The sequence below is a fragment of the Amphiprion ocellaris genome, chromosome 22 (assembly GCF_022539595.1).
Source record: "Amphiprion ocellaris isolate individual 3 ecotype Okinawa chromosome 22, ASM2253959v1, whole genome shotgun sequence".
Lineage (NCBI taxonomy): Eukaryota > Metazoa > Chordata > Actinopteri > Pomacentridae > Amphiprion > Amphiprion ocellaris.
The window spans coordinates 20,503,688-20,527,741 of NC_072787.1; the positions used below are offsets into that span (position 1 = coordinate 20,503,688).

A 24,054-nucleotide genomic window follows, 5' to 3' on the forward strand; every position below is an offset into this window, starting at 1 on the left:
GTTTTTCAGATCTTTTGATTTTAATGAAAGCCCAGTTGGGATAGTCCCAGTTTCGCAGTGCTTTCTTATTGTGTCTGTGTTTGTTATCATTTTCCTCTGCATTAGTAGGGACATTCGTAGCCTTGTGCTTTAAGGTTCTAATAACCTTCAACTTATGTCCCAGTGGATGGTGGGAATCAAACAGCAGTTACTGGTCTTTTTTTAAAAGTCAGATTGCAAAGTTAAGTTACAAATATTCTACAATTTCATTGATGATGCTGAAATATCCCCAGGACTCTTCATCTACCTGATTTGCTGTTGGTGTTGAGGATCGTCTAAAACAGTTTGTCACAAGCTTTTTTAATAATCGTTAGTGATTGTTAAAATCGTATACAGGAGGAATGTCCACACTATGTGTGTAGTAGATGTATAGCTTCACTTTTTAAGATATACTGATGTTTACTTTCTGGCTGAGAATTAAATAAGAAAATCATTACTAATGCCACCATAACTTAGACAACAAGGGAAAAAGCTTGCCTCCTGCCAAAGTTAACTAAATCTGAACAGATGAGTTGTTGTTCCCGTAGTGTCCTTCTATGCCAAGATAATTAAACTATTTCCTGGCTCTGACAAATAGCTTCTTGTTTAACTTTCAGCAGGAAAGAAGATACTAAATGTTTCCTTAAATGTTCTGAGGCCTCAAATCTTCTAAGCTCAACCCTTGTATAGATATAAAGTCCTATGCTTATAAACCTAGTGATATATTTTTCTTAATCCTGAGCTTATCCTGAATTGCAAACTTAACAAATGCAAATTTCTGTTTCAACCCAAAAACCCAGTTTCTGATCCTAAAGTATTCCATTAAAAGTAGAGACCAAAATGTCCTCTGTTTGGAAGATTTCTTTTGACGTCTTCCTATAATGTTAGGATACCAGAACATACACTTAGACTGTCCTGCTATCTGGTGACAAATCAGTCTTCAATCAACCAAACCATTCCCGAACAATTCCCTTCACTCCCTTACTTCTCACCACAAAGCTCTGGCATTGGTTCTGCTGTAACAAATGACAAATGTGTTTAAAATTCCACATGAGAAGGGCTTTAAGGATGAGCGGCAGAGAAAAGTCTCTTTTTCCATTTAAAGTTTACTCTTTCAGAGGAATTATACTGGAATGAGGTATTGAGGCAGAATGTGCTGACTCTGTAAATGTGGTCAAGCCACAGATTGAAGCCCTGCTCAAAACAGACAGATCCTATTATTACAAGGGGAGAGGGGGTTTTCTGATAATAGTGAGCCGGTTTGTTCATGTAATACAATCATTCTCTAATCATTGGTGCTTAAAATGAAATGTACAGCATACAGTGTCTCCACATTTGGTGTCAGTAGGAAACTGAGGCTCTGTTTGTTTTCCAACAAATTCAAAGTCTGAGGTCAGCTTTTGACTTTGTGTTATTTTGGGTGTTGCAGTTTTTTTTGAAGCAGAAAAAGTTTCTATCTCTGAAAGTGTGGCCATTTTCAAGAATAAATGTTTAAGTGACTAACAAAACTGGATGTCAGACAGTTGCATCTGAGCCTGGTTCGTAAGGTTTTTAAACAACAGATTTTTCATCTATCACAGTAGAAATGTAATTCTCTCCATTGTGTTCCATGACAAATATTAATGAATAATAACTGAAATGGATATAGTTATATTTAGCAATAATAACCAAATGCTAGCATGCTAAGGTGCTAAACTGAGACCCTGAAAAGAACACCTGTTAAAAATCAATATGCCAACTATCATCAGCATAACAAGGAAACATTACGTCTGTGTAGATTCTCAGTCATCAAGGTAATTCTAAATCCTAAAAGATGTTTTATGCACCTCAGCAACTAATTTGCAGGAAGTCTTGGGAATTTATGGTTACCTCCAAATCACATGGCTCATCACCCATTAACAACCCAAGACTTATACAACTTAAGGCGTAATTGGAGGCAAAATCTCAGGACTGTATCATAACTACCTGATAAATGGTGTCGTAAACCTCCTCCTCTGCGTAAAGATGGAGGTTCCAGTTTAACTTAGATGGCTTTCTTGACTTCTTTCTCAAACCATATGTCATCTTTGTCCAGAATATGTACACTGCTGTCCTCAAAGGACTGTCCATTATCCTTCAGATGAAGGTTGAGTCTTGTCCTGAGAAGCTGACTCTCCCGTATTGTGGCACACCCTCCAGCTTTGTTTTCTTTACCATATTTTTTGTTTCAAATCTTGGACTCTTTCAGTTTAACTTCAGCCTTCCATCCATCCATCCATCCATCCATCCATCCATCCATACCAACTTTATCCCACCTACACACTGTCTGAGTTGACACTGGGCGAGATGCAGAGTACATCCTGAACAGGTCATCGTGCACACTTTCTCAGATAAAAAAAACATTTTCTTAAACCAACAATGATCCCCATAAATTGTTCAACTACTGGTGCACCCAATGTTGTTCAGAGTAAATGAATGACAAAAAGTACCTGGTAGAAATGCAAGTAAAAACTATAATTTACCCTTTTGACTGACATTTAAAACCATAGATTTATCATTTTAGAATGACAACAAAGCTTAATTTTTCCTTTCACCTGTCACGTCTTTGTCTGAAAGTCAAAAAATCATTCTTCTGTGATGCTGTCCAATAAGATTAATCTCAGTCTGTACAGCTTGACCTGACTCTAAACGTGCACCACACTGTTTTCCTGTTAATAGCTGTGCTCTGATGCCAGCAAAGACAAGCTAATAGCAGACGGACAGCAGAGTCTGGCTGAGATATATTATTTTCCAGGTGCCTTTGTAAAAGGTTATATGTAAAACTGTATCAAACCTCATCCACCACACAACGATTCAACAACCAGTGGTAGTGCTTTATTATTAGAGGGCTTCACAGTAATTCTCTTCCCACTGTATCATTTCTGCTATTGTAATAATACAGGTTGCTTGGTACTGTGCAGATAGTGATATCTGAAAGAGCTCAACGACCCATTTCTTGCTGCAAACAACCACTGAGGAGAGCAATCCTGTAATTTTGCATTTCTCATGCGTTGCTCCATATCATTTGCGATGTTTACTTTTAGAGGGATGTTTTATACATTCAGTACACATAGCTGTTTATAAAAATGAAAAAGGATCCAAGAAACATACAAGAATCAGAATGTGGAAGTGTTGAACATTAAGAAACATGCTGGCAATATTTAAATTGCAGTTTGTGGATATTACAACCATGTTATGATCCCTGATTCTAAATCTGTTTGTCATTTTCCAAAGGATGGATGTTCCCAAAATGCAGTTCAATTCCAATATATCTCAAAATTACCTTCAGTAAGTAGTTTACATTTACAGACATCTTATGATGAAACTGAAAATTACAAAGAAATAACATTTCATTGGAAGTGCATTAGGAATTTTTTTTTTGTGGTTGATGATGCAGAATTTCCAGTGAAGCAGGAATCATTCAATGCAATCTTTCCTTGTAACAACATCTTTTCCACGTGGGCCATGTGAAAGTAAAATCTTCTCACTGGTAACAAGAAATGATGGAACAGCTGGATAAAAACCCATCAAATGTTAACTGGACCGCTTTGGGTCGCTTAAACGTGGCAAATTGAAACTTTATCTTTTCATAACTGGCTGAATTTCCATGTTCGGAGTACCTGTATTTGCCATAATGAAACTGAGTCACTCACAAAGGTACAATTGGAAGCTAAAGGGGGTGTTTGAAGGCAGACTTTCGCACCAACCATTTGCCCCATCTTAAATATAATTGTGCACATTAGAGTAAAATTACCTTTCCTGATTTCAACTGTGCAATTTCCAGCATACTGTACAGATTATTATGCGTGCAGGTGCATTTGTGTGCCTGCACAGTAAGGAGCCCTTTTACAGCTAGCTTTTACTTGCAATTAACATGCTATTTCCTGTGCAGCATTGTTATGAATTGCTTTTACCAGAACTGTGCACGGACGCTCCTTTTCCCACTGTACAGCAGTTAATTACAGCTGAATCGTCATTTCTTCACTTGACCGTGGCTTCCTGTAAAGCTCCTTTTTTTACTGGCTTCCGTTTCTCCACTCAGTGAAACATTAGTGTGCTGCTCAATGGAGCAACAGAAGAGAAAATATGCTCCTTTTTTGGTCAGGAGACAAATATTCGGCAGCAGAGCATCTTTTTTGCTGTGGCTGGACGTTGGCGAGGATACCGGTATTTTGTGATGACAAGAGTTATGTCAGGTTAGAAATGGAGAATCTTGCATTGGCATGGGCTAAAATCTCACTGAGTACCTTTACTGCTCTTACTTGTTGTGCATGGATCCAAGCATAGATTACAAAATGGGCCTATCAGGTTGAGATGTCTTCAAAGATGCACAAAACCATCAAAAGAGACCAAAAATAACCACAAACGGATGCAAAATAACTCCAGGAATACAAAAGAGTTACAAATGGATCACATGGCAATGCAAGATTACCACAAAAACACACAAAGCACCAACAAAATGTCACTATTGGCACAAACCAAGACAATAAATCCATTTAAAAGCTAAGATTTCCACAGCCTCTTCTCAGAATTCTCCCATGTGGTCATTTCCAAACATCTCATTTAAGGATTAAATGTACAGATTGCAGGAAAAGATGCAGATGTGGCATCACTAATAACTAGCTGACAAAGTAAGGGGAGAGAAAAGAGAGAGTGCAAGAGGTTATATGTCCTGATTATAAATAAGGAGATGACCAGTTTTGTCTTTGCAGCCCTTTGCATTCCTTGCATAATAATCCCTGTTGTCAAGGAGGGAGGAAGGAAGGAAGGAGGAAGGAGAGGGGAGGAAACTGTGCTGGGAGAACAAGCAACTGCTGATCCAGACAGTGTGAAGTTAAATGATTTTGGAAACCAGCAGCAAGAGGGAGGGAGCAGGATTGTACTTTAAGAGGTATACACAGTAAAAGTGAGGTTTTGGGGACTTTAGTGCGTATTTTACGCACCTTTAAAGTGGATGACGGTAGATTAAACAGCTGGTGGATCGATATCCCCAAATCAATTCTTTTTTTTCTGAAGGGGCGTTATCTTTGACTTTAACGATTTTTTTTCAAAGTCATGCCACGTTTGAGATCACGCCTGTGATGGGCTGATCCTCCTTGTTTTTACGCTCAGCTGCTGCGAGAGCTCAGACAGGGCTGAGGCGAAAAGTTACCGAAGTTGCCTTTCCTCGTTTGCCAGGTTTCTTCTCATCTTTTTTTTCAATTCTCAGATCTCTACTCCCAGTCCTGCTGCCCTCCCCAGCATGCCTGGCTGACGCCTTGACAGGAATGGCATCGGCTGTGTTTGAAGGGACGTCGCTGGTCAACATGTTTGTTCGGGACTGCTGGGTGAACGGGATCCGGAGGCTCATCATCAGCCAGCGCGGGGAGGAAGAGGAGTTCTTCGAGATCAGGACTGAGTGGTCCGACAGGAACATTTTATACTTGCATCGGAGTTATTCGGACCTGGGGAGGCTGTTTAAAAGACTGCTGGAGTCCTTTCCTGAGGACAGAAGAGACCTCTCCAAGTCTCCAATGATAGAAGGTGGGTCTTAAAGCAAATAACGCACAATAATACAGTGCCAAAGACACACCAGTATTTAATAAAGGCTATATTTCAGGAATTCATTCTAAATCAGGGGCGTAGCTATACTTTACATATTGTGGTGCCATTTTCTCTGGAGCCCCTTCTACTTTCTCCTCATCTGCGCAACTATTTTGCCAAGAGTTGCATTACTTGTTTTCTTTATTGATTTCTCTATTTTCAGTGAAAATATCCACAAATATTTGTAACTTCTTTGTATTTATTTGGCCAAAAGCCCCAAAATATTCTATTCTAAGTAATATAAAGTAAAGAAAAAAAGCAAATCCATATGAGAAGGCAAAATAAGTAGATATTTTTGCCTTTTTGGGCTATTAAAATACATAATTTTGCAAATTTCTCAAATTTTTGTTGATTAAGTCTGATAGATTATGTAAAGGATAAGATTAAACAAAGATGGACTTTATTTATTGCTCAGTTAGACAAAAATAGAGCATAGAAAATAACCAGACAAGAAATAAAAGCATAAAATAAAGATTATAATCAATAAAGTAATGAACTATGTACACCTGTAAATGTTAAGATTTGGCATGATGTGTAATTGTACTGAAATTGTAGGACTCTCATGGCGTGTAGAATTATAAAGAAAAGTTATTAAGATAATTCGTTATTCTACTTGAAAAGTTATAAAGATAAAACCAGTGTTATATCATGAATATTATCAGCTTATTATTTATTTAAGTCCTTCACTGCAACATAAATCACCAGATATTATATTAGTACTAATCACGTTTAACTCATTTGAAAGCTCAATTTTTGCCTGTCTCTTTCGTATCTGGACGATTTCTCCGCCGTAGTGGATTCTGCAGAGGAAATCTTTGCCTCCCCCTCCACAGGAAGATCCCCGGAAAATTGTATTCCTGTTTACATTCATCCTCAGATAGCACAACAGCTGCTGTTTGGTGCTTTTGTGCATTTTTGTGGATTACAGTCAGACCATGGTGGCAGAACAGCTGCACGGAGTAAAAGTTTAACAATAAATTTGAACTACTGAAGTATTTAATTGAATGTCTGGCTCATCAGCTTTGGGTCAGGGGTTGATGCCACCATAGTGGAACTAATTATTAAGCTGATAAAACTTTATCTATCTAAATACAAGAAGATAACACGGTCAGCCTCATCAGTGAAGGTTTAGGGTTAGTCTGGCTTGCTCTGTCTCAAAGCCTACATTTACATTAGTTTGTTCGGAGAGGTTAATAATTCACAAAATCCACTTTAGGTTGTCACATTAGCAGACCTATCACATAGCCTGTGGACAGCAGGTTTCCAATCCTTGTCAATATTTAGGACCTAAAGAACTGGCCTGTAAGGTTTGTTCTCATGTTTTTGTGACTAAAGGGTTGGATTCCCTGTTGGGAAACAACTAAAGAACCAACTTAGATGTCCATGTGGGAATCTGCCCTTTACATGTGATGCATCACAACTCTGTAGTAGTGGTGCAGTGGACTTTTAGGGAAGCTCTCTCTGCTGCACAGGAACAAAAAATTCTACTGAGGCCAATTTTTAAATCAAATGCAATGACACAAGCATTTCTACGCCTTACCAATCAAACTTTATTTTGTAGAACCCTTTCAATCAGCTTAGTGCAGTTCAAAGTGCTTCAAAGACGACTACGTTTTAGGGATAAATTTAGCATAGAATTGAGGCCTTTTATACTTTCTCCTCATCTGCTCTACTATGGCTGCATTTAATGATTGATTTTAGCATTCATCATCTATTTGCTTGCCAGAAACAGTTTCCGTCAAACTATAAATTGGCTCTTTGTTCGGCCAGAAATTCACTTTACGGTGATATAAAACCTCAAGCAGAGTGCATTTTACTGTGATAATAAATGCATGTCCTTGGTATGAGGGGAGGAACCACACTGGGAGGACATCCAAAGTCTGCACAGAAAATACCACGGATGTGATATAAGCTTATTTATATACAAACAGTTAGACCAGATGTCAATGTTAAATGCTGAGTTTTAGGTTTTTATCACAGGTATTATTCTGTTTTCTGACATGGATACATGCAAATACAAAGTTCTTGTGACTCCAAAATTGGGGATTCAAATTCAGAACTGAAACATTACATCTTCTGCTTCTTATTTTAAATTAACACTTGCAGAAAAAACCATGATCACAAAGCTGAGCACACAAGTATGGATCCATTGTCTTGATTTGCTCATTAAATTTTCATTTTAAGGATAAAATATCTGATTATTCTTCCTCATATATCACCCAAATTGTCACTAACCAGCCATGAAAAATAGCAAGGAAGTTAACAGGCTATAATTTATGAATCTTCTGCAAAAAAAATCCTCTCTAAAATGAGCAGCAAAGTTGACTGCAGTGCTTAGTAGAGGGCAGTGCTTTGCCATCTGTAGATTGACCCTATAGGCCTCAGGGTTTGGATCCCACATTGTGGTAACCTGGCATTGCCACACATTTGGCAGAACTCCCGGCTTGTTCTGTGTTTATGATCTCCCCACAGCCTCCTTGGCACTTCCCCTTTGTCTCGACCCACTGAGCCTATACAAATGTTGTGGAAACATCCCTTTAGCGGCGACTGGAAAGCTTTGCTTCCTGCCCAGGCACCGGAATAGCTGACAGAGTTGTTGACAGCTTTGCGGCTGCTATACTGCTCTGACTGCAGTGCATTTTGGGAAGAGACGTTTCCTATCTCATGACTCACCTTTCACTTCTTTATTCTGTCTGTCACCCTTCATACCTGATTACAGCTGAATGACAAATGCTGTGGTGTCAGGGCTGAGGCAGACATCAGTGTTCCTTTGGCTGGTTGAGCCTTTCATTGATGGATCGTGAACCACAGGTTAATAACATTCCTCTAATGGCCTTTTCCTAATTCCTGCCCTCTGTTCAATATTTCATTTACATCCCTACTAATTGCAGATTGAAAGTCCTGACTGAAAAAAACAAAAACACACCGTCTTTCTCTGTCTACTTTGCTCCGGTTTCTGGCTCTGGTCATGTTTTCCTGTTTCTGTGCTGCACCTAGGCAACAAGGAAGGCGTGCAGAGCTTTACAGACTGATGTCATGATGAGAAAGAGGGTGACTGAGAGAGGAGTGGACTTCCCATATTTAGTCCCGCTGCTTAGTTAAGGCTTCATCACACTTACCTTCCATGTGACCCCCAGAGTGAAGGCAGACGGGAAGTGATTGCTCACATTCCATGTGAAGTAGATCTCATCCAGGAATGCAGACCGACTCCTACGTCAACCCGGCCACTGCTCCCTACTAAAGAAATACTCAGCAGTTTATTAGTGTAGCAGAGTGCATGATATGAGCACAATTCTTCTTTCTATTTTGGACAGTTTCAGAGAACTATGTCTGTGCAAGAAACGATCTATTCAGTACTTCTTGTATATTACAGTACAAATGCCGTAGTTCACCCAGTAAACTGAGATTTCAACATGCACATAAATAGACAAACAATGAAGGTAAACCTCTATATAGTGAATAGAGAATGAACAGGAGCATGGTGCACTAATAGATGAATTGAAAAACTGTGGAATATGAGATAAGATGCCTTTATTGTCATAGTATTCATAATACAATGAAATTGCGGGTGCCCATTTTACAGTGATTATCTATATACAACTGTAAAGCATCAAACTGCCTCCCACACACTGTTGAAGTTGCATTAAAACAGGCATTCATGACATTTTCGTGCTCTAGTGAAAAGGTTTATTACAAAGATATGCCACTTTTTTTGTCTGATGAAGATCTAGCACTAAAATGTCATGAATATATGTATTTTTGCAAGTTAGACAGCATGCAGGAGTTTTTATTTTAAACTTTTTGATCTGCTAGTCCCTCTCCTACGCACCCATCTTATCAAACAGATTTGCAAAAAGTTCTTTCCTCTTCATATCATGGCCGCTTGACACTTGTTGTGAATTTGGGGTGGAGAGTTAGATGAGAAGATTTACATCATTCACATATCTGCAGATTAAATAAGAAACTACAGCAAGTTAGCTTAGCACTGCATAAAGACACAATTTTGCAGAAGTGAGAAAAAGGAGCCAGAGCTTGAATTAGCTCCGTTTTTGCATGAAATATACAGCTGTTTCTGTCACTTTTCAGCGCTATACGACGAATGCCCTCCAGATATGCATTGCTATCTGCATATTTAAACAATATTATTTCCCAAATCTCCATTGACCATAACCTGATCTTAACTCTGCAAGAAAGGAAATTGCTAAAATGTTGAAGTTTTCTGTTAAAGTATTACTAAGGGCAGCAGCAATAAGGCTCAGGTGAAGGAGTCTGAGTAGCTGTACACCATGCAAGTTCAGATGTTTGTTATAGAACATTAGAATGACTAATATTTTAGGTGAAATACCACAAGTCTCTGGTACAAATAACATAGATTTTACAGTGACGATCTAGAAATGCTAGAAACCAATTTTGTAAGGTAAAGTAAATCTGGTGCACTATGTAGAGACTATGTAAAGATTAATATTATGTACCTGCACACTGGCTACAAAGGTGTAAATCACATAGCAGCTGGAGACAAAGATGATTTCTGACATTCTATTTCTGTCGACGTCCGCTGCTTGTTGACTAAGCAAACCAGAAATAGCATGTTGACCAAACTGCGGCGGCCTCGCGGTCGGATGATTAAGTGTTATGCCGTTGACATGAGCTTATCAGATCCTTGCAGAGGATAGCTGTGAAACGTGGCGCTTACAACATCTGATGACTGTTTAAGATAGCGTGTTTAAAGAACATGTGGACACCGTTGAGTTCCTGTTTAGCACCTGCATCTACTGTCTTTTATCAACGTACGTAATAGATGAAGTGTCTTGTCAACACGGCATGCAGCCACAGACTTATTATGGTGTCAGTACACACATTATATTTACTATTGTGAAGCTCTATAAATACAGTCACATAGTTTCCTTAGAAAACTGATATAATGAAGCTAATAAAAGCAGCTACAAGTGCTTCTTGCCAAAATAATTTCACGGAAGGATAGTCAGGTCTGAAGCCATCCAAACTGACTGAGTAATGTTGGAGAGGAGACAGCGTTGCATAATTACTTTTAACACAAAGGTCATTGTAGCCAAGAAGCTGGAAATAGACTTTTGAAAATGAAATAGGAGGAAATACTCTCAGGGATAGATTAAGGAAAAATATAGCTGGTCGCTGTTTTTGAAGATATTTTGAGAGGACCACCCCATACTTGAAATAAATAGAGAAAACTGGAGGTTAAATAAGCACAGAAATCTATTTTTGAATGACGCGTGATTTAAATTTTGTGTGCAGTGCTTCTGATATTCTCCTGAGACGCTGTGCTTTTCCCTCCACCCTGCCTGCACTGTATTTTGGTGATTTGTCTTCTGCTACAGCGGGAGTAGAGGTGCTGTAGGAGGAATCCATTGGAGCACTGCAATTTTCGATGTCAAGACTGTTGTGTTTGTGTAACCTCCAAAACTAATTAGTGGATGGGCTGCATGTACACCTCTAAAAATAAAAACACCTCCTTTTATTTATGTTTGGTTCCATGTACAGCTTTAGTGTGGTGATGGCAGTGATTCCTGGAAGGCAGAATATCTGGTTCGAATCAGCACAAAAGCATTCTTATTTGTAGCCTCCCCATTTTGTCTGATTAACATCATACACAAGCATCTCATAGCAGCGGCTGTCTGTTGAATCTACTCTCTATAACTGACACATTATTGAACTACACACAGCAAATTTACTGTGGTTAACTTGATTAAGTGTTGTGCAACAGCAATATGTCGCAGCAGCTGCTACAAAAAAACACACTTCTCTTTTGCACATTAAACAGGCCTCCTTTACTGAAACTTCATTTGACAAAGATTTCTAGTTTTTGCAGTAAAAATCATTTCATCATCATCACAGTTTAATTCCCATATTGGAAATACAGATTAATTTAAAGTAGACAACCAAATTCTAAATGTAACCTTGCAAATGCAAAGGTGAAAACCGCATCTCAAACTCATGTCTGTGTGTCAAAGTTACATATTTAGATTTTTTGGAATCTAATCCATGAAAACAAACATCTCCTGTCTTTACATAGCTTAGATGCTACTCTACAGTTCTATAAAATTCCTGCCTCTCTTATTATGCACCCCTCGCTGCAGCTCAAGCATGCCAGCTCACCTACAACTCTGCTCAAACACTGTGAAACGATTTGACACTACACAGTGGCAAGTTGTAATGTTTGAACCAGAAACAGATTCTCAAAAAAGAGTAATGAAAAGCCTCAGCTTCCAAGTTGACAGGATTGGTTCCTTAAGTTGGTGACATATGAAACTTTGGAAGTCTGAATCTGTGTTTTTGAGACTCATTTGTACTCTGCAGTTTCAAGGTGAAAATGCTTAATTTCACGATGTGTCTTCTAACATATAAAACTCACATGTTAATGAGGAAGAACAAACTTTATTCATCTGCTCATTCACATAATTGAGCTGCTAAATACTTTCACTTGCAACTCTGCATGTCCCATGTTTTCTCTCAGGATGAGCAGTGCTGGACTTCGTATATTTATTGTATCTAATATCACACTGCTCCCGTGTCTGTACCCAATAAATAACAAGCACTTGCTTTTAATCCTTTCATAACTTTATTGTGCTACACATAGGACATAAACTTTGCTAATCTGTCTCCATGGATAGCAACATGAAAGACTGGGCGTGGTTTAAGGTCTCTGCAGAGAAGTTATCATCCAGGCTGTGTTTCCGTTTAAGATGTTAACTGCTGTTAACTGAGACTGACTTGTAGCTCCTCAAGGCTTGAATTTTTCAGTCAAATGTTCCGCTGAACCATTAGATTACAAATGTAAGAAGATAGCTTGAATAGATGTATTGGTTTTTCAATACTCTGGATGGGTTCTGATACTGTAGAGATATTTTTTCCTGACCAGAGCTATTTACAGGAAGACAGCCTAAAGAATCTTCAACTTACAGTCTGTACAACTCAGACATCTGAGTCTCTCTTGCTTTTCACTGCTCATCAGATATACTTTTTCATGTTTATAATATTGACTACATTGACTAAACTCTAAAAACCTGATGTATTAAAATATCTGTTTGCATTGGTCTTAAAAAGGATTACCTAAACTGCCTTAAACTTGAATTTCAGCTGTTCTGTTATGAATGAAACCCAGCAATAAATCAGCATAAGCACATATGATTTGTACCATTTACGAAGAAAACCATGAACAGGCTTTAAGGGGAATTTGTAAGTTAAACAAAAGAAGATCTGAGCTTGAGCCTGTGCGAGAATCTCACTGGTGATGATTTAACTGCCCCATCACTCTTCACGCCCCCGTGGGAATGATGTCATCAGTGTGGGCCATTATAAATGGATGAAGCTGTGAGTGTGCACACAGTCGCTTTAGGCTCTCTTACTCAGTACTTCCATGTAACAGTAACCGCCGTGTGACTACGTTTTGGCCTGTACCACTTGCATCAGACGAGCGCCTCATCATGTGGCTGCAGTCTTCATCATTATTCTCCTCACCACATCCCTTTGTCAGCATGGCAGTAAATGATGCTTTGCTGACTGCTCGCTCTCATGGGCGGCAGCCTTGTGCTGCTAAATGTGCTGATTTTACTCTCCCTCTACCTCTTAAATTGTGTTATCACAGACATTGTTTTGTATCCCCCCTTACTTTCCTCTCTTATTACTGCTGTTATAGAAATGCCAGTTTTAAAGACAATGATATGTGGTCTTTTTTTGCTAGGTTTATGTGTGGTAAATATCAGGGGTCATTGTTAATACAAAGGTTACTGTAATAAAAGCTATATCGCATTTTCTTTTACAGCTAAAGGCAACCTTTTTCTAAAGTAGGGATAAATTTAGATCCATGTGGCTTTTTGTGTGCTGACAGATAACACTCTGGTGGCAGTAAAGGTCATAGCGGCTGCCCCTTACGATTGTCCAGGCACAGAAATAGTTACGCTTGGTATTTTGATTTGGTTTCTTTGTATCTCAGATGTTAAAGGTTTTTTTTATATAGATGTAGTCAGGTTGGACTTAAGGGAGGTTTTCTGTTGGATTGCATTATGCAGAGAGGGTAGACAAAACCTAAAATTGCTGAAATAATCTACTTAAAAACATTGGGTAATTACGACACCAATTAGCCAGATTCCTCTTGTGGTCCCACAACAGGTGCAGCACATCTGGGCATGGAAATAGGACATCTCGGGGTATTTTTTTGGTGCCTGACACCAGAATGTCAGCAGCGAATCCTTCAGGTTTTTTGTGGTTATGTTTCTCAAGCAGTTCCCAAGAGTTTCTTTCGAGGGGTGTGCTTGGTCTGCAACAATATTTAACGATAATACCAACTGTGCTGATATTTAGCTGGTACAACACTCACAAGTTTAGTGTTCTAGCATGCTGGCATGATCTATGTCTAATAGGTGCTACAACAAGATGCAGCTGAGACTGATGGGAATATCTTTGCCTTTGCAGGGATTTTCATACTAAACCAAATTTACAAGTTAAACCGATGATGGTGTTAAACTATATCTCAAGAGCTCAATCAAAACTTTATCCAGAAGGTACCAGTGTCAGCACCACATTTAAAATCAATCCATCAATGACATCATGATATATGACTCTCCACAATGACTATCCACCTCAAAATGAAATGTCATTGAATGACCAAAGTCTGGAGAATTCATCCTCCAGGTACCTTGCATGTCTGCACAGGATTTCACGGCAATTTGTTGAGACAATATAGTGGAAACTCCGTGATGCTAAAACAACAAAGCCTGTCCATCAAAAGCTGCACAATGATGGGATTAATTAAAGAGCTGCTGAGCTCATTTTGTTGGACATTTGGTCCAAATGAGCAGCTAAACCCGGTGTACATTATTCCCTAAACACACCATAATGAAATCAGTGCTTTTAGATATTTATGAGGTCTATTTGTGTGTTCACAGGACTGGTAAAAATCAAAGAGGCAAGCGACATAGAAGAGAAGCTGAACGAGGTGGAAAGACTACTGAAGAATGCCATCAACATGCCATGCAAGGTTAGTAATTCAACTAAAACAGCACATTACAGTAGTAACAGTTCGCTAGCATGCCATATTTACTATGTGAACTTTACTCCACAGTATTCCAGGTCAGAGGTGATGTTGACCTTCTTTGAGCGATCACCGCTGGACCAGGTGTTGAGAAATGACAAAGTCCACAGAATCCAGCCGTGCTTTCAGAGCCCAATCAAGATATCAGGTACATTTCCTCATTAAGTTTACCTACGACTGACATCCCTAATGTCATGTTAACCTATCTGGTGAGGTAATGTTGTACTCTGTACTTTGTAGAGATCATGCGGTCCAATGGATTCTGCCTGGCCAACACAGAAACCATCGTATTTGATCACAGTATCCCTGAAGAGAAAGAGAGACCGTCATCCACCGACTCTGTAGAACATACGTGAGTATTTATCAGCATTTCTGTCCCTTTTCTGTTTCAGTAATTATTACATTTGCCTTGAGATTGGTTGAAAAGAATTTGAAAATCATCCAAAGAGCCACATTCTTTGACCCAGAGTGAGTCAATTATGCAAGCTGGTTGCAACTTAATACAAAGTTCTTGCTTTTTTTTTCCCACAAGTGCAAGGATTTCCATGTTTGAATGTACGGTAATTGCTTTAATGAGTGAAGAAATCCTTGAATGTGAACCAACCCCAGGACCCTCCAGCCCCTTTGTGCAGCACAGGAAGTGTGTCTGTGCACCTCTTCCTTCCCTGGGTGTATGTAGGAAGCAAAAGAGGGACACATTCCTTTTCACACAAAACAAGATTTTACATCACTCTTTAATGACTAATTAAATTTCTGCTGCTGCAACGCTCCGACCTTGTCTCCATGGGTCGATGCAGACAGTTAACACAAAGCCTCAAATCATTTACGTGAAATTTAGGATTCCTTGGATAAACTACATAAGTCCGTTGTCTCCTTGGAGTAATTTGTCTTTCATTTTCTTGTCAGGTATGAGGATGGAACAGAGTTTTTGCCAATGGAAGCAGATGTGTGCGACGAGGAAACAGAAGCGTATGTCACCAACCTGTCCTACTACCATCTGGTCCCATTTGAAACTGACATCCTGGAGTGAGGATGTATCTAGCAGATGCCTGTCGATGGAAATCTCTGAGAAATATATACTCTTAAGTGGAACCAAACTATGCAATGCTGCACAAAGCTGCTCCGATTCAATGCTGCTCTACAGTCAGTGTAGAATATCCACCGAAACATTACAAGAAGCCACAACAGCAGCAACACTTTGTTTTCATCCGCTTTATGCGATGTCACCAGTGTGCCTCATCCTTTTTTTGTTCTGAGACTGACTGTGAAAGACTTTCAGGTGATGGAACACGACCTGTGGGAGCCACATAGAAGTCCTCAGCAACGTTCTGAAACATGCTGCTTGGCCACTTTAGAAGAGCGTCTGTGGTTTGTTGTATGACTGCGATCGGTGGCGTGAGAACCACACCTGAGCTGACTTTTGGAAGCAAATGTAACTTATTGGACCATTTATTCTTAATGAATTGACCAGCACTCTTTCTTTTTGACTGAGTTGGTTTGTCGTTCTCATCTATTCACTCATGATGGCGTCGGCCTGATTCGTTAAGACAGAAAGCCGTCATGAAGTTTTGTGTATTTTCCTTGTTTATGGTGCAGTTATCACCAGCATTTAGCATTTTATTTGTTTGTGTACCAGCTTAAAACTCATAGGTTAAGTCCTGTTTTGATGCTATGATATGCAGTGACATGACTGTACTCTAAGAGCCAAGTGAAACTAGACTGCATGGATTTGAGATATTTGTTGACCGCTAAGGATAGAAGACTAGAAACAGATATTTCTATAGGCTGGTGCAATGAGCAAGAATTATAAAACTAAAACAAGCTGCAGTTTGTTAGCATAAGCTGGAAAATGATTCTTCAGGGTGCTTTTGTTTCACTTGGTTCTCAGACTACTGTTAAATTGAAGAATGCAAAAAGAAATTAAAAGTGTAATCATCATGTTGTCGTAACGCTCTCTTTCCAAAGTGAGAACTTATTGCTGCCTATTTGGATTTTTTTTTCTTTTTTCATGATGTTTTGCCTGAATAATACATTAGAATGTAATCATGTCAGACATGTGGCTTGTTATGCTGCTCATTTTAAATTCATAAACAAATAATTGGATTTATGGGCTCAGAGACCGAGTGTTGCCGTTACATGGAAAACTGCATCAACTCACTGCTGTTGTTGCCATCTGACGATAAATTGGGGCAAAGGAAGCTTTGTTTACTGGGTCAATTGAGGTCATTTCTGTCCCGTTCTGTAAGATGACATGAGTGGGCTCAGGCAGACAGCTGACTACAGTCTCAGTGAATGTGGGAGTCTGCAGCTCGGCCTGTGATGGTGAAACAAGACCTCCCTTTATCTAAGGAAGACAAACGACATTGCTGTACAAAAACTTTCTATAGAAAAAGTTGCATGAAAATGGCAAACACTTGATTAAAATTCATGCCTTTGTATGTTTTATAGGTCCTTCCATCATGCGGAGGACACTTTTATTCCTCAAACCGAGACCGTGAAACTCGGTGGAGCATTGCGTATGTTTTGAATGTGACTGAAAAGACTAAAAATGTATATTTGTGTAGGCTTAGCTGCCATTGTTTTGACAAGTTTTGTCACCGCGGGAGCCACTGTGGCCTTTGAATGTAGGCTAACAGCTTGTGTCCAGGTTTCTGCCCTTCTAAATACAAAGGCATTCAACTCTCACAAACTTGGCACTGGAGCCTTCAGCAGAACGACCCTCCACATGAGTCCGTTTAGTAACACAGTCATGATCACGATTCACCCCGTGAGAAAGTACGGTTCTTTCACAGGGGACAAAACTATTTCATGCTTTTATCTAGTAGGTTTTTGCCTTTCTTTTCTCCAAGAATGCCATGCAGGATGTAAATGATTCTGTTGAAAACCCCTCTTTCATAGAAAACAACATACTTATAGGCAAGAATGAATGATTCACTAAGAAGAAAATGCAAATGTTTGACAGTGCAGACAGACCATATGAGTTCATATTTAAAAATTAAACATCCAGAAAGACCTGTGCGTACTTTAAGACTTTAAGACTCTTTTGTAAGCTTATTTCAGTCACTGCAATATGTAAATTCGTTCATGTTTTCTCTGAAGCTATGACTGAACTGCGGTACTGAACCAACTCAATGCATTGAGGGGAGTGAGTAACAAAATGCTGGTACTTCAGTGTTTCAGTGAAATTTCCAAACATGTCATTTTGTCCACTGTGCCAGCTGAAGTTTGTTAAAGAGCTAAATGAGGACAGCATGACAGATCATATGAAAATAAAATTACACAAAAGATTTAATTTATTTTGTCCAACTTCAGCCAGCTAGCCATCCTATGCCTTGTTGTGTGTTGTATGTTTATATGTCAAATGTGAGACGAGTCTTTGGTGTGCAAATATGTCAAAATGAAGTTAATCTTAATTATAGACTTTGGAAGGTGACGTGTATGTGTTAACATGTTTGATATTGTTAAAGCTATTCAGAGAGTATTAGATACAAATTATTCCTCTAAAAGCTTCTCAGAACAAATAAATATGTTTTCAATAAAACAAATGTTCATGTGAAGTTTGTTTGCACATAATGGAAATACGCTGAAGGGCCCAAAAAACAAACACAGAGGCCAGTCAACAGCTGTGATGGACTGGAGAAAAGTACACTGAATGTACTTAAGTACACTTACTGGGAATTGTACTGTACTTGGGTTACAAAGTACAATTATCTGCAATTAGACATACCTGTAAAATATGATAATATACAGTATTATAATGTTCATAATGTTCATACTGAAGCAGCATTTTGATTCAGGGCTATTTTATGCTGCAATATTATCAGTTTATCCATGTGAAGGATGCAAGTCTTGGCTGGTTGCCTGCCTTAGAGGGACACCTTGTGGTGAGTGATGGTAGTCAACATCAGCATCACATATTTCTATACATTTAAATACAGCTTATTGTTTTAAAAATAATCACCACAAAAAAGGGACATTTTTCGGGGAATACTTTCTACTTACATGTCTTTTTTTTTATTTTAAAAAGATTTGGCAAATACACAACATAACAGCATAACCAGGTCAGAATACATAGTTGTTAGTGTATAAAATCACAATGGTAGGAACTAAAATGGCCAATGACAGCAATTAAACACAATAAATGTCTACAATTATAAATTAGAATACAATTATATCACGTCACAGTTATTCCTATACATTTAAAACTGCAACCATAGAGTCAATGTGCTTTCCAGTGCAGAAATAAAATTGGAGAATTTGCAATAAGAAATTTGAATATTAAGACCTTGCAGTATTATTTATTATGTGAATTTACTGGAGTAATTTGAATATTACGTTAAAACTTTGCAGTATTGTATATCAAGCAAATTTACATTACTAAATTAAACGTTACGATTAAGACCCTACGATGTTATGAATAAGACAAATTAAACTGACTGACCTCAACATTAAGGTTAAGGACATACAATATCATGTAGTCAAATACTGACAAATTACGTGACGTCTTAAAAAAAATAGACGCTACAAAATGGTGCATACAAAACCAAACAATTTTGAAGATTCACATGAGAAATTAAAAATGTTTATTACGATATTTTATACAAAAAATTATGTATGATAGTAGGAGTAAATGTAATTACATTAAAAAAAAATAAATGTGAAAAAAACTACGAGGCTGCGTAACCCCGCGCATGCGCAGAAGGCACCGATTTAGCCGCTGTATTTCCTGCTTGCTGTTTCCACTCGAAGCGATGGCAGAAGTGAAGGCTTCCCTGATTTCTGGAGGTACGTCCACTTGTTTATTCCCGGTACCGTTAACACTGGACTTCACCCCCTTTTGGAGCTTCTGTTCTAACGGCATTTAAAGCTGCTGTGGCTGAAACTGAGGCGCAAACTGAAGCACAGTTAGCTGTGGGGCGACAGCTTTAGCTGGGGATGCTTCAGTCATGAGGTTTCAGGCTGGAGGGCTGGAGGAGGCTGGAAAAGCTGCTGCCTCGCACTCAGATAAACATGCACGTTGTATGATTTTTCCCCCGTGTTTCTTTTATCGTTGCAGTTGTGTTGGCTTTCCTGAGTTCGGCGGTGCTTGCATTTGTTGAGGATCTAGATGACACGTAAGTGGTGCCCTGCTTCAGTGATTCAGCGTCCTGCCACTGTCTCCCAAAAACATGATCTTGTAATGCAACTTCCGAGTGTACAAACACAGTTTGGTGGCTTCTTCCCTAATAGTTTCTGTACTTGGGCTTTTTTATAACTTGTGCAGCTACTAAATGATACAATGCCGGTAGATTTTAAAGGTTACATTACATTTTTTTTTTTTTTTTTAAGAGTCACAAAAATAGAAGCAGGAAATGATTTGGGTAGTCTTGATTACTTCACAGCCTTCAGTGTTTTTTTTTTTTTTTTGTTTAATTGGATGGCTCTTCTGGAAAGTCACTGGATATTATGACTGCTTTGTGTGTGCAAATCTGTGATCTGCCCCTAAGTCTAAGATAATATGTGTTTGGTTCATTCAACTTTTTACCAACAATAACTTGAGCTGCAACATTTAGTCCATTAGTTGACTTTTAGGAATTTAGTCTAACGATTATGTAGCTAAACATGTAGATAATACACATTTCTGGAGCTTGAAGGCACCATCTTGTGCTAATTCTGCTGCTTCACAGTATTTTATAGCCTGTTTTATATTATTGTTTTAGTTGTAGCGCTCTTTAAATGCATGGTGTACAGTAGGAATGCACAGTTATTGCTCGATAAATAATTTAAAATTGAACAATAGCAGACAGATGATGTGTTTTCGGCTCAAAGTTTACAGTATTGTTTGAAAATGTTGCATGAGAATAAATATGGCTTTTCAACACTTAACTATCAATAGTTTGAGCTGCAAATATTACTTCATATATATATTCTACAATGTCGATAAGCAACTGGTTTAAAAAATAGTTATTTTAAGTTTTCTTCCACAATCCTGCCATTCAAATGTGAGAATATCTTGTCTTGCACACTGCATATCTGGCATTTCTCTGTTAGTAGTCTGTTTTATTTTACAATAATGCTTCAATAGTAAAAAATGTTCATAGCAGCCCAAATATCAATTTAGGGTTTCTGTCTGTGTAAATGGTACAGTAATTGTTGCTCTGTGCACTGTGGTGTTGTGTTATAACATGTAGCAAGCCTCTTATAGTGCAACTTTCAGTGTGCACTTAATATCATGCCATTATGTTAGTATTAAACTAATTGTGTCTCCTTTTTTTCCTCTCTGACAGATTTAAAGACACTAGAGTGAATGACATCTGGCTGGTTGATGTGAGTCTGGCGTTATATACACACACGCACATACACAAACACACAAACCTAATCTGGGCCCATTGAGCTATGCTTTACTTCATATCCAGCACTCCGCTGTCTGGATCATCCCCTGCGGAAGTGGCAGCAGTCAGGGTGGGATGCAATGAGGGAGGGGGTCTGTAGACTGTCCTCTGTGTTTGTGATTAGTGAATGAGAAGTCATGCATGGAGGGCAAAGCCAGGGGGCTGGGAGAGGTTTATATCAGAGTTTGTGTGCCGGCCTGTAAAAGCAGATCTAGCTCGAGTGCCCAAAGTTGGGTTCGTTGGGGAGTTTTGATGCGTCACTACTTCTCATACTGACCCAATTGTTAGAATTTGTGTGTTTTGTCACAACTTCTTGAAATGGAAATTTAAATCTGTCTTTATCTAAGTTGGTCAAATGCATTTGCAGAGGAGTTCATCATAGTACAGTCATATAATATAAAATGTTTAAGTGTTAAGTACCTCTTTAAGTTTTAAATTGTACACATAAGATTGTGTCATAGTTAATAATGAAGACTATCAAAGGAAAAACAGAATTAAGTTAGTGTGAATCTTATAGGAGACAGTAAAGAATGAAGAGGAAGGATACCGTCAGCAACTTTTTACAGCTTAAAGGAAGAGACCAGGAAGAGCAGCACAGAGAGGAGATGGAGGAGGAAGATTTTAGAGAGAGAAAGAAATGAAGGCATGCAGAGCTCAGACAGCGAAAGGCAAATCAAAGGTCCAGCTGGGCCACATGGTATGAATACTGCTTTATTATTATACATCTAAGTAAGAGGTACACCTGTCACAGTAATTACCTTTTTGGACAAAATATTACCTGATTTAGCTATGGAAGGTTTTATATGTAATTGGAGGAGTTTTCTTATTTTGCCAAGTGATTGCGTACAAAAAAAACATTTAATGACTGCATCTGCTAGTTGGCCATTGTGTTAAGAGTAGGCATTGTAATATGTTAATTGCACTGCAGCAGAGACCTGATTTTCTCTGCAATTAAGGGGAAAAAAATGTATATTTATCTGTATTGGCATCAATATTTGACCAAATTTGTTGGAAAATATTGGCATATTGGATATTGGCAGAAATTTGGTGTTGTGCATCCTCAGTGTACCGTTTAATTTTTTATCGCTGGCAGAGTTGGTGAGTAGTGGGTGGACACATTGGAGCAGTTATCAGCTCAAGAGCCAGATTTTTTTGGTAATTTTTAAGAGCTGATGAAGCCCAAATTGGACCCAGAAAAGAGTGAATGCTTATTGGGTTTACGTGTTTCAAAAGCAAAACAAAACAAAATCCAAATGAATGCAAATAGCTTTATAAGGTGGTCATGTGTCTGGGCTGCGTGTGTTTGGACATATGCTGAATTGTCATCTGCTCTAAGTGATGAAAAACCAATGAAAAGAGAAGAAATGAGCTTTAAACAAGCATACTGTATGTGATATAGGTACGTGTGTTGTTATTTCTTGCTACTGCCTGAGCCAGAAATAATGGGTGAAACTGCTGATATTGTTTTAGTTATTTATGCAGAGACAATGCACATGAATAAGAATCACTGTAAATGTGTCAGCGTTAGCCAGACGGCTAATTTTAATTGCTGTCCCCTCGATCAGATGGTAGATTAGCTGTTAAACTCACAGTAAAACAACTGCATGTAAAATTAGTGCAGGAAAAACAAAGTGAAAACTGAAAAAAATAAAAAGCATGAAAGAGCAGAGTATGGCAAATAGCATGCAAACACAAGCGTGTACAATGCAGACAATTCATATATATGTGTTATAGATATGTATGTATAAAAAACATAAAATCCCATTACATTATTGGTAATAGTGGTAAAACCAGAAAGGTCACAATCTGACGAATGCAGGCAAGAAGACAAGACAAGCATGTGTGCGGTGGCATGATTAAAGACAAACACAGCCTCAAGGGAAAGTTAGTGGGTGTTCAAAACTCTTAGAGGAAGTGTTGCTAAAGAAATAAATTGCCTTTTTACAAATACGTACTGTGCAACTGTGGTGAAACGGCTGCAGTTACAGAGTATATTTGTTTTGTTATAAACACTAATTCAGCACTGTCAACAGAAGTCTTGCTGCTACAGATGTGCCTTAAATAGCCTTTTATGTGAAATTTATTAGGTTAAGTGGATTGAAAGTCAGTCAGCTATGGTCGTGTGTGTTAGCTTTTTCACATTTGTTGTGTCTGAAACCACTTTAATATTGATATTTTGTGCATAGTCAGACTATTGAAGAGTGTTCAAATCCACGGGCGCAAACAAAGCTCTATGGATGTGTACACAAAGACGATTTGAATCCGTTTCTGTAGACATACACAACAGTAAAGCTGCCAAATGTTTAATTTGGTGTGCAGCCTAATTAACTGTATTAGAAATCTAGTTTTTGTGCAATATAAACAGATCGGCCAGCTATTTTGGTGGAACAAGTTTGACCTACACAGTATTAGACAAGTGGTTTTATTTTTTTTTAATGTTTGTGTGATGATCTAAATATTGCTTCCTGTTTTTCAGTTCTACACTCCGTGGTGCGGTTACTGTAAAAAGCTAGAGCCAGTATGGTACGAGGTGGGAGTCGAGCTGAGGAGTTCAGGGTCGCCGGTTCGCGTGGGAAAGATGGATGCAACTGCTTACTCTGGTGGGTAAATCATGAAGGAGTTGCTGGGTGTTGTGTGTGTCTCCAGGTGATTCAACCTAATTTACTGTGCTGTTTAAACAACATCAAGATGCCCTGTATGTGTACTTTACAGTGCTTATAATTGCTTATTGTGACATTAGTGTAACATGTAGTGTCCCTGATGTAGTAATAGTTTACCCCAATAATTTCAGGACAAAAACTGATATTGTGACAAATGCAGTATCTTGAGAGTAATCCTTTGTACATATTCCAATTCATTTTTCAGTCAAATTCAGTCTGTTTCTAATCAGTAAAATTTCAGACAAATATTCTCAATTTTACAGTCAGACTAAATTAGGAAGGTATTCAAATCTTTTAAGGAGATGACATCAGGATGTTTAAAACTTCTAAAGAGACA

General features: G+C 38.5%; 2 protein-coding genes across 2 annotated transcripts in view; both read left to right on the forward strand.

Annotated features, from left to right (window-relative positions):
* The first annotated feature begins 4,805 nt into the window (after positions 1-4,805).
* On the forward strand, positions 4,806-18,231 carry pxdc1b (PX domain containing 1b). Its single transcript, XM_023263096.3, has 6 exons — positions 4,806-4,927; positions 5,246-5,559; positions 14,541-14,632; positions 14,717-14,834; positions 14,927-15,038; positions 15,593-18,231. The coding sequence occupies exons 1-6, from the start codon at positions 4,875-4,877 to the stop codon at positions 15,714-15,716; spliced, it is 813 nt and encodes a 270-aa protein (XP_023118864.2). The 5' UTR covers positions 4,806-4,874; the 3' UTR covers positions 15,717-18,231.
* A 1,146-nt stretch (positions 18,232-19,377) lies between these two features.
* LOC111563843 (protein disulfide-isomerase TMX3) overlaps positions 19,378-24,054 on the forward strand; it is a 40,138-nt gene continuing 35,461 nt past the window's right edge. Inside the window, exons 1-4 of the mRNA XM_023263109.3 lie at positions 19,378-19,471; positions 19,743-19,800; positions 20,953-20,992; positions 23,534-23,657. Of these exons, the coding sequence (XP_023118877.1) occupies positions 19,378-19,471; positions 19,743-19,800; positions 20,953-20,992; positions 23,534-23,657 (316 nt within the window). The remainder of the gene's footprint in view (positions 19,472-19,742; positions 19,801-20,952; positions 20,993-23,533; positions 23,658-24,054) is intronic.

Excerpts from the sequence above, each read along its gene's own strand:
- pxdc1b (XM_023263096.3), top strand. The coding sequence starts at position 4,875 with ATGATTTTGGAAACCAGCAGCAAGAGGGAGGGAGCAGGATTGTACTTT. Across the intron at positions 5,560-14,540 it reads CAAGTCTCCAATGATAGAAG|GACTGGTAAAAATCAAAGAG; the intron begins GTGGGTCTTAAA and ends GTGTGTTCACAG. Across the intron at positions 15,039-15,592 it reads ACCGACTCTGTAGAACATAC|GTATGAGGATGGAACAGAGT; the intron begins GTGAGTATTTAT and ends TTTTCTTGTCAG.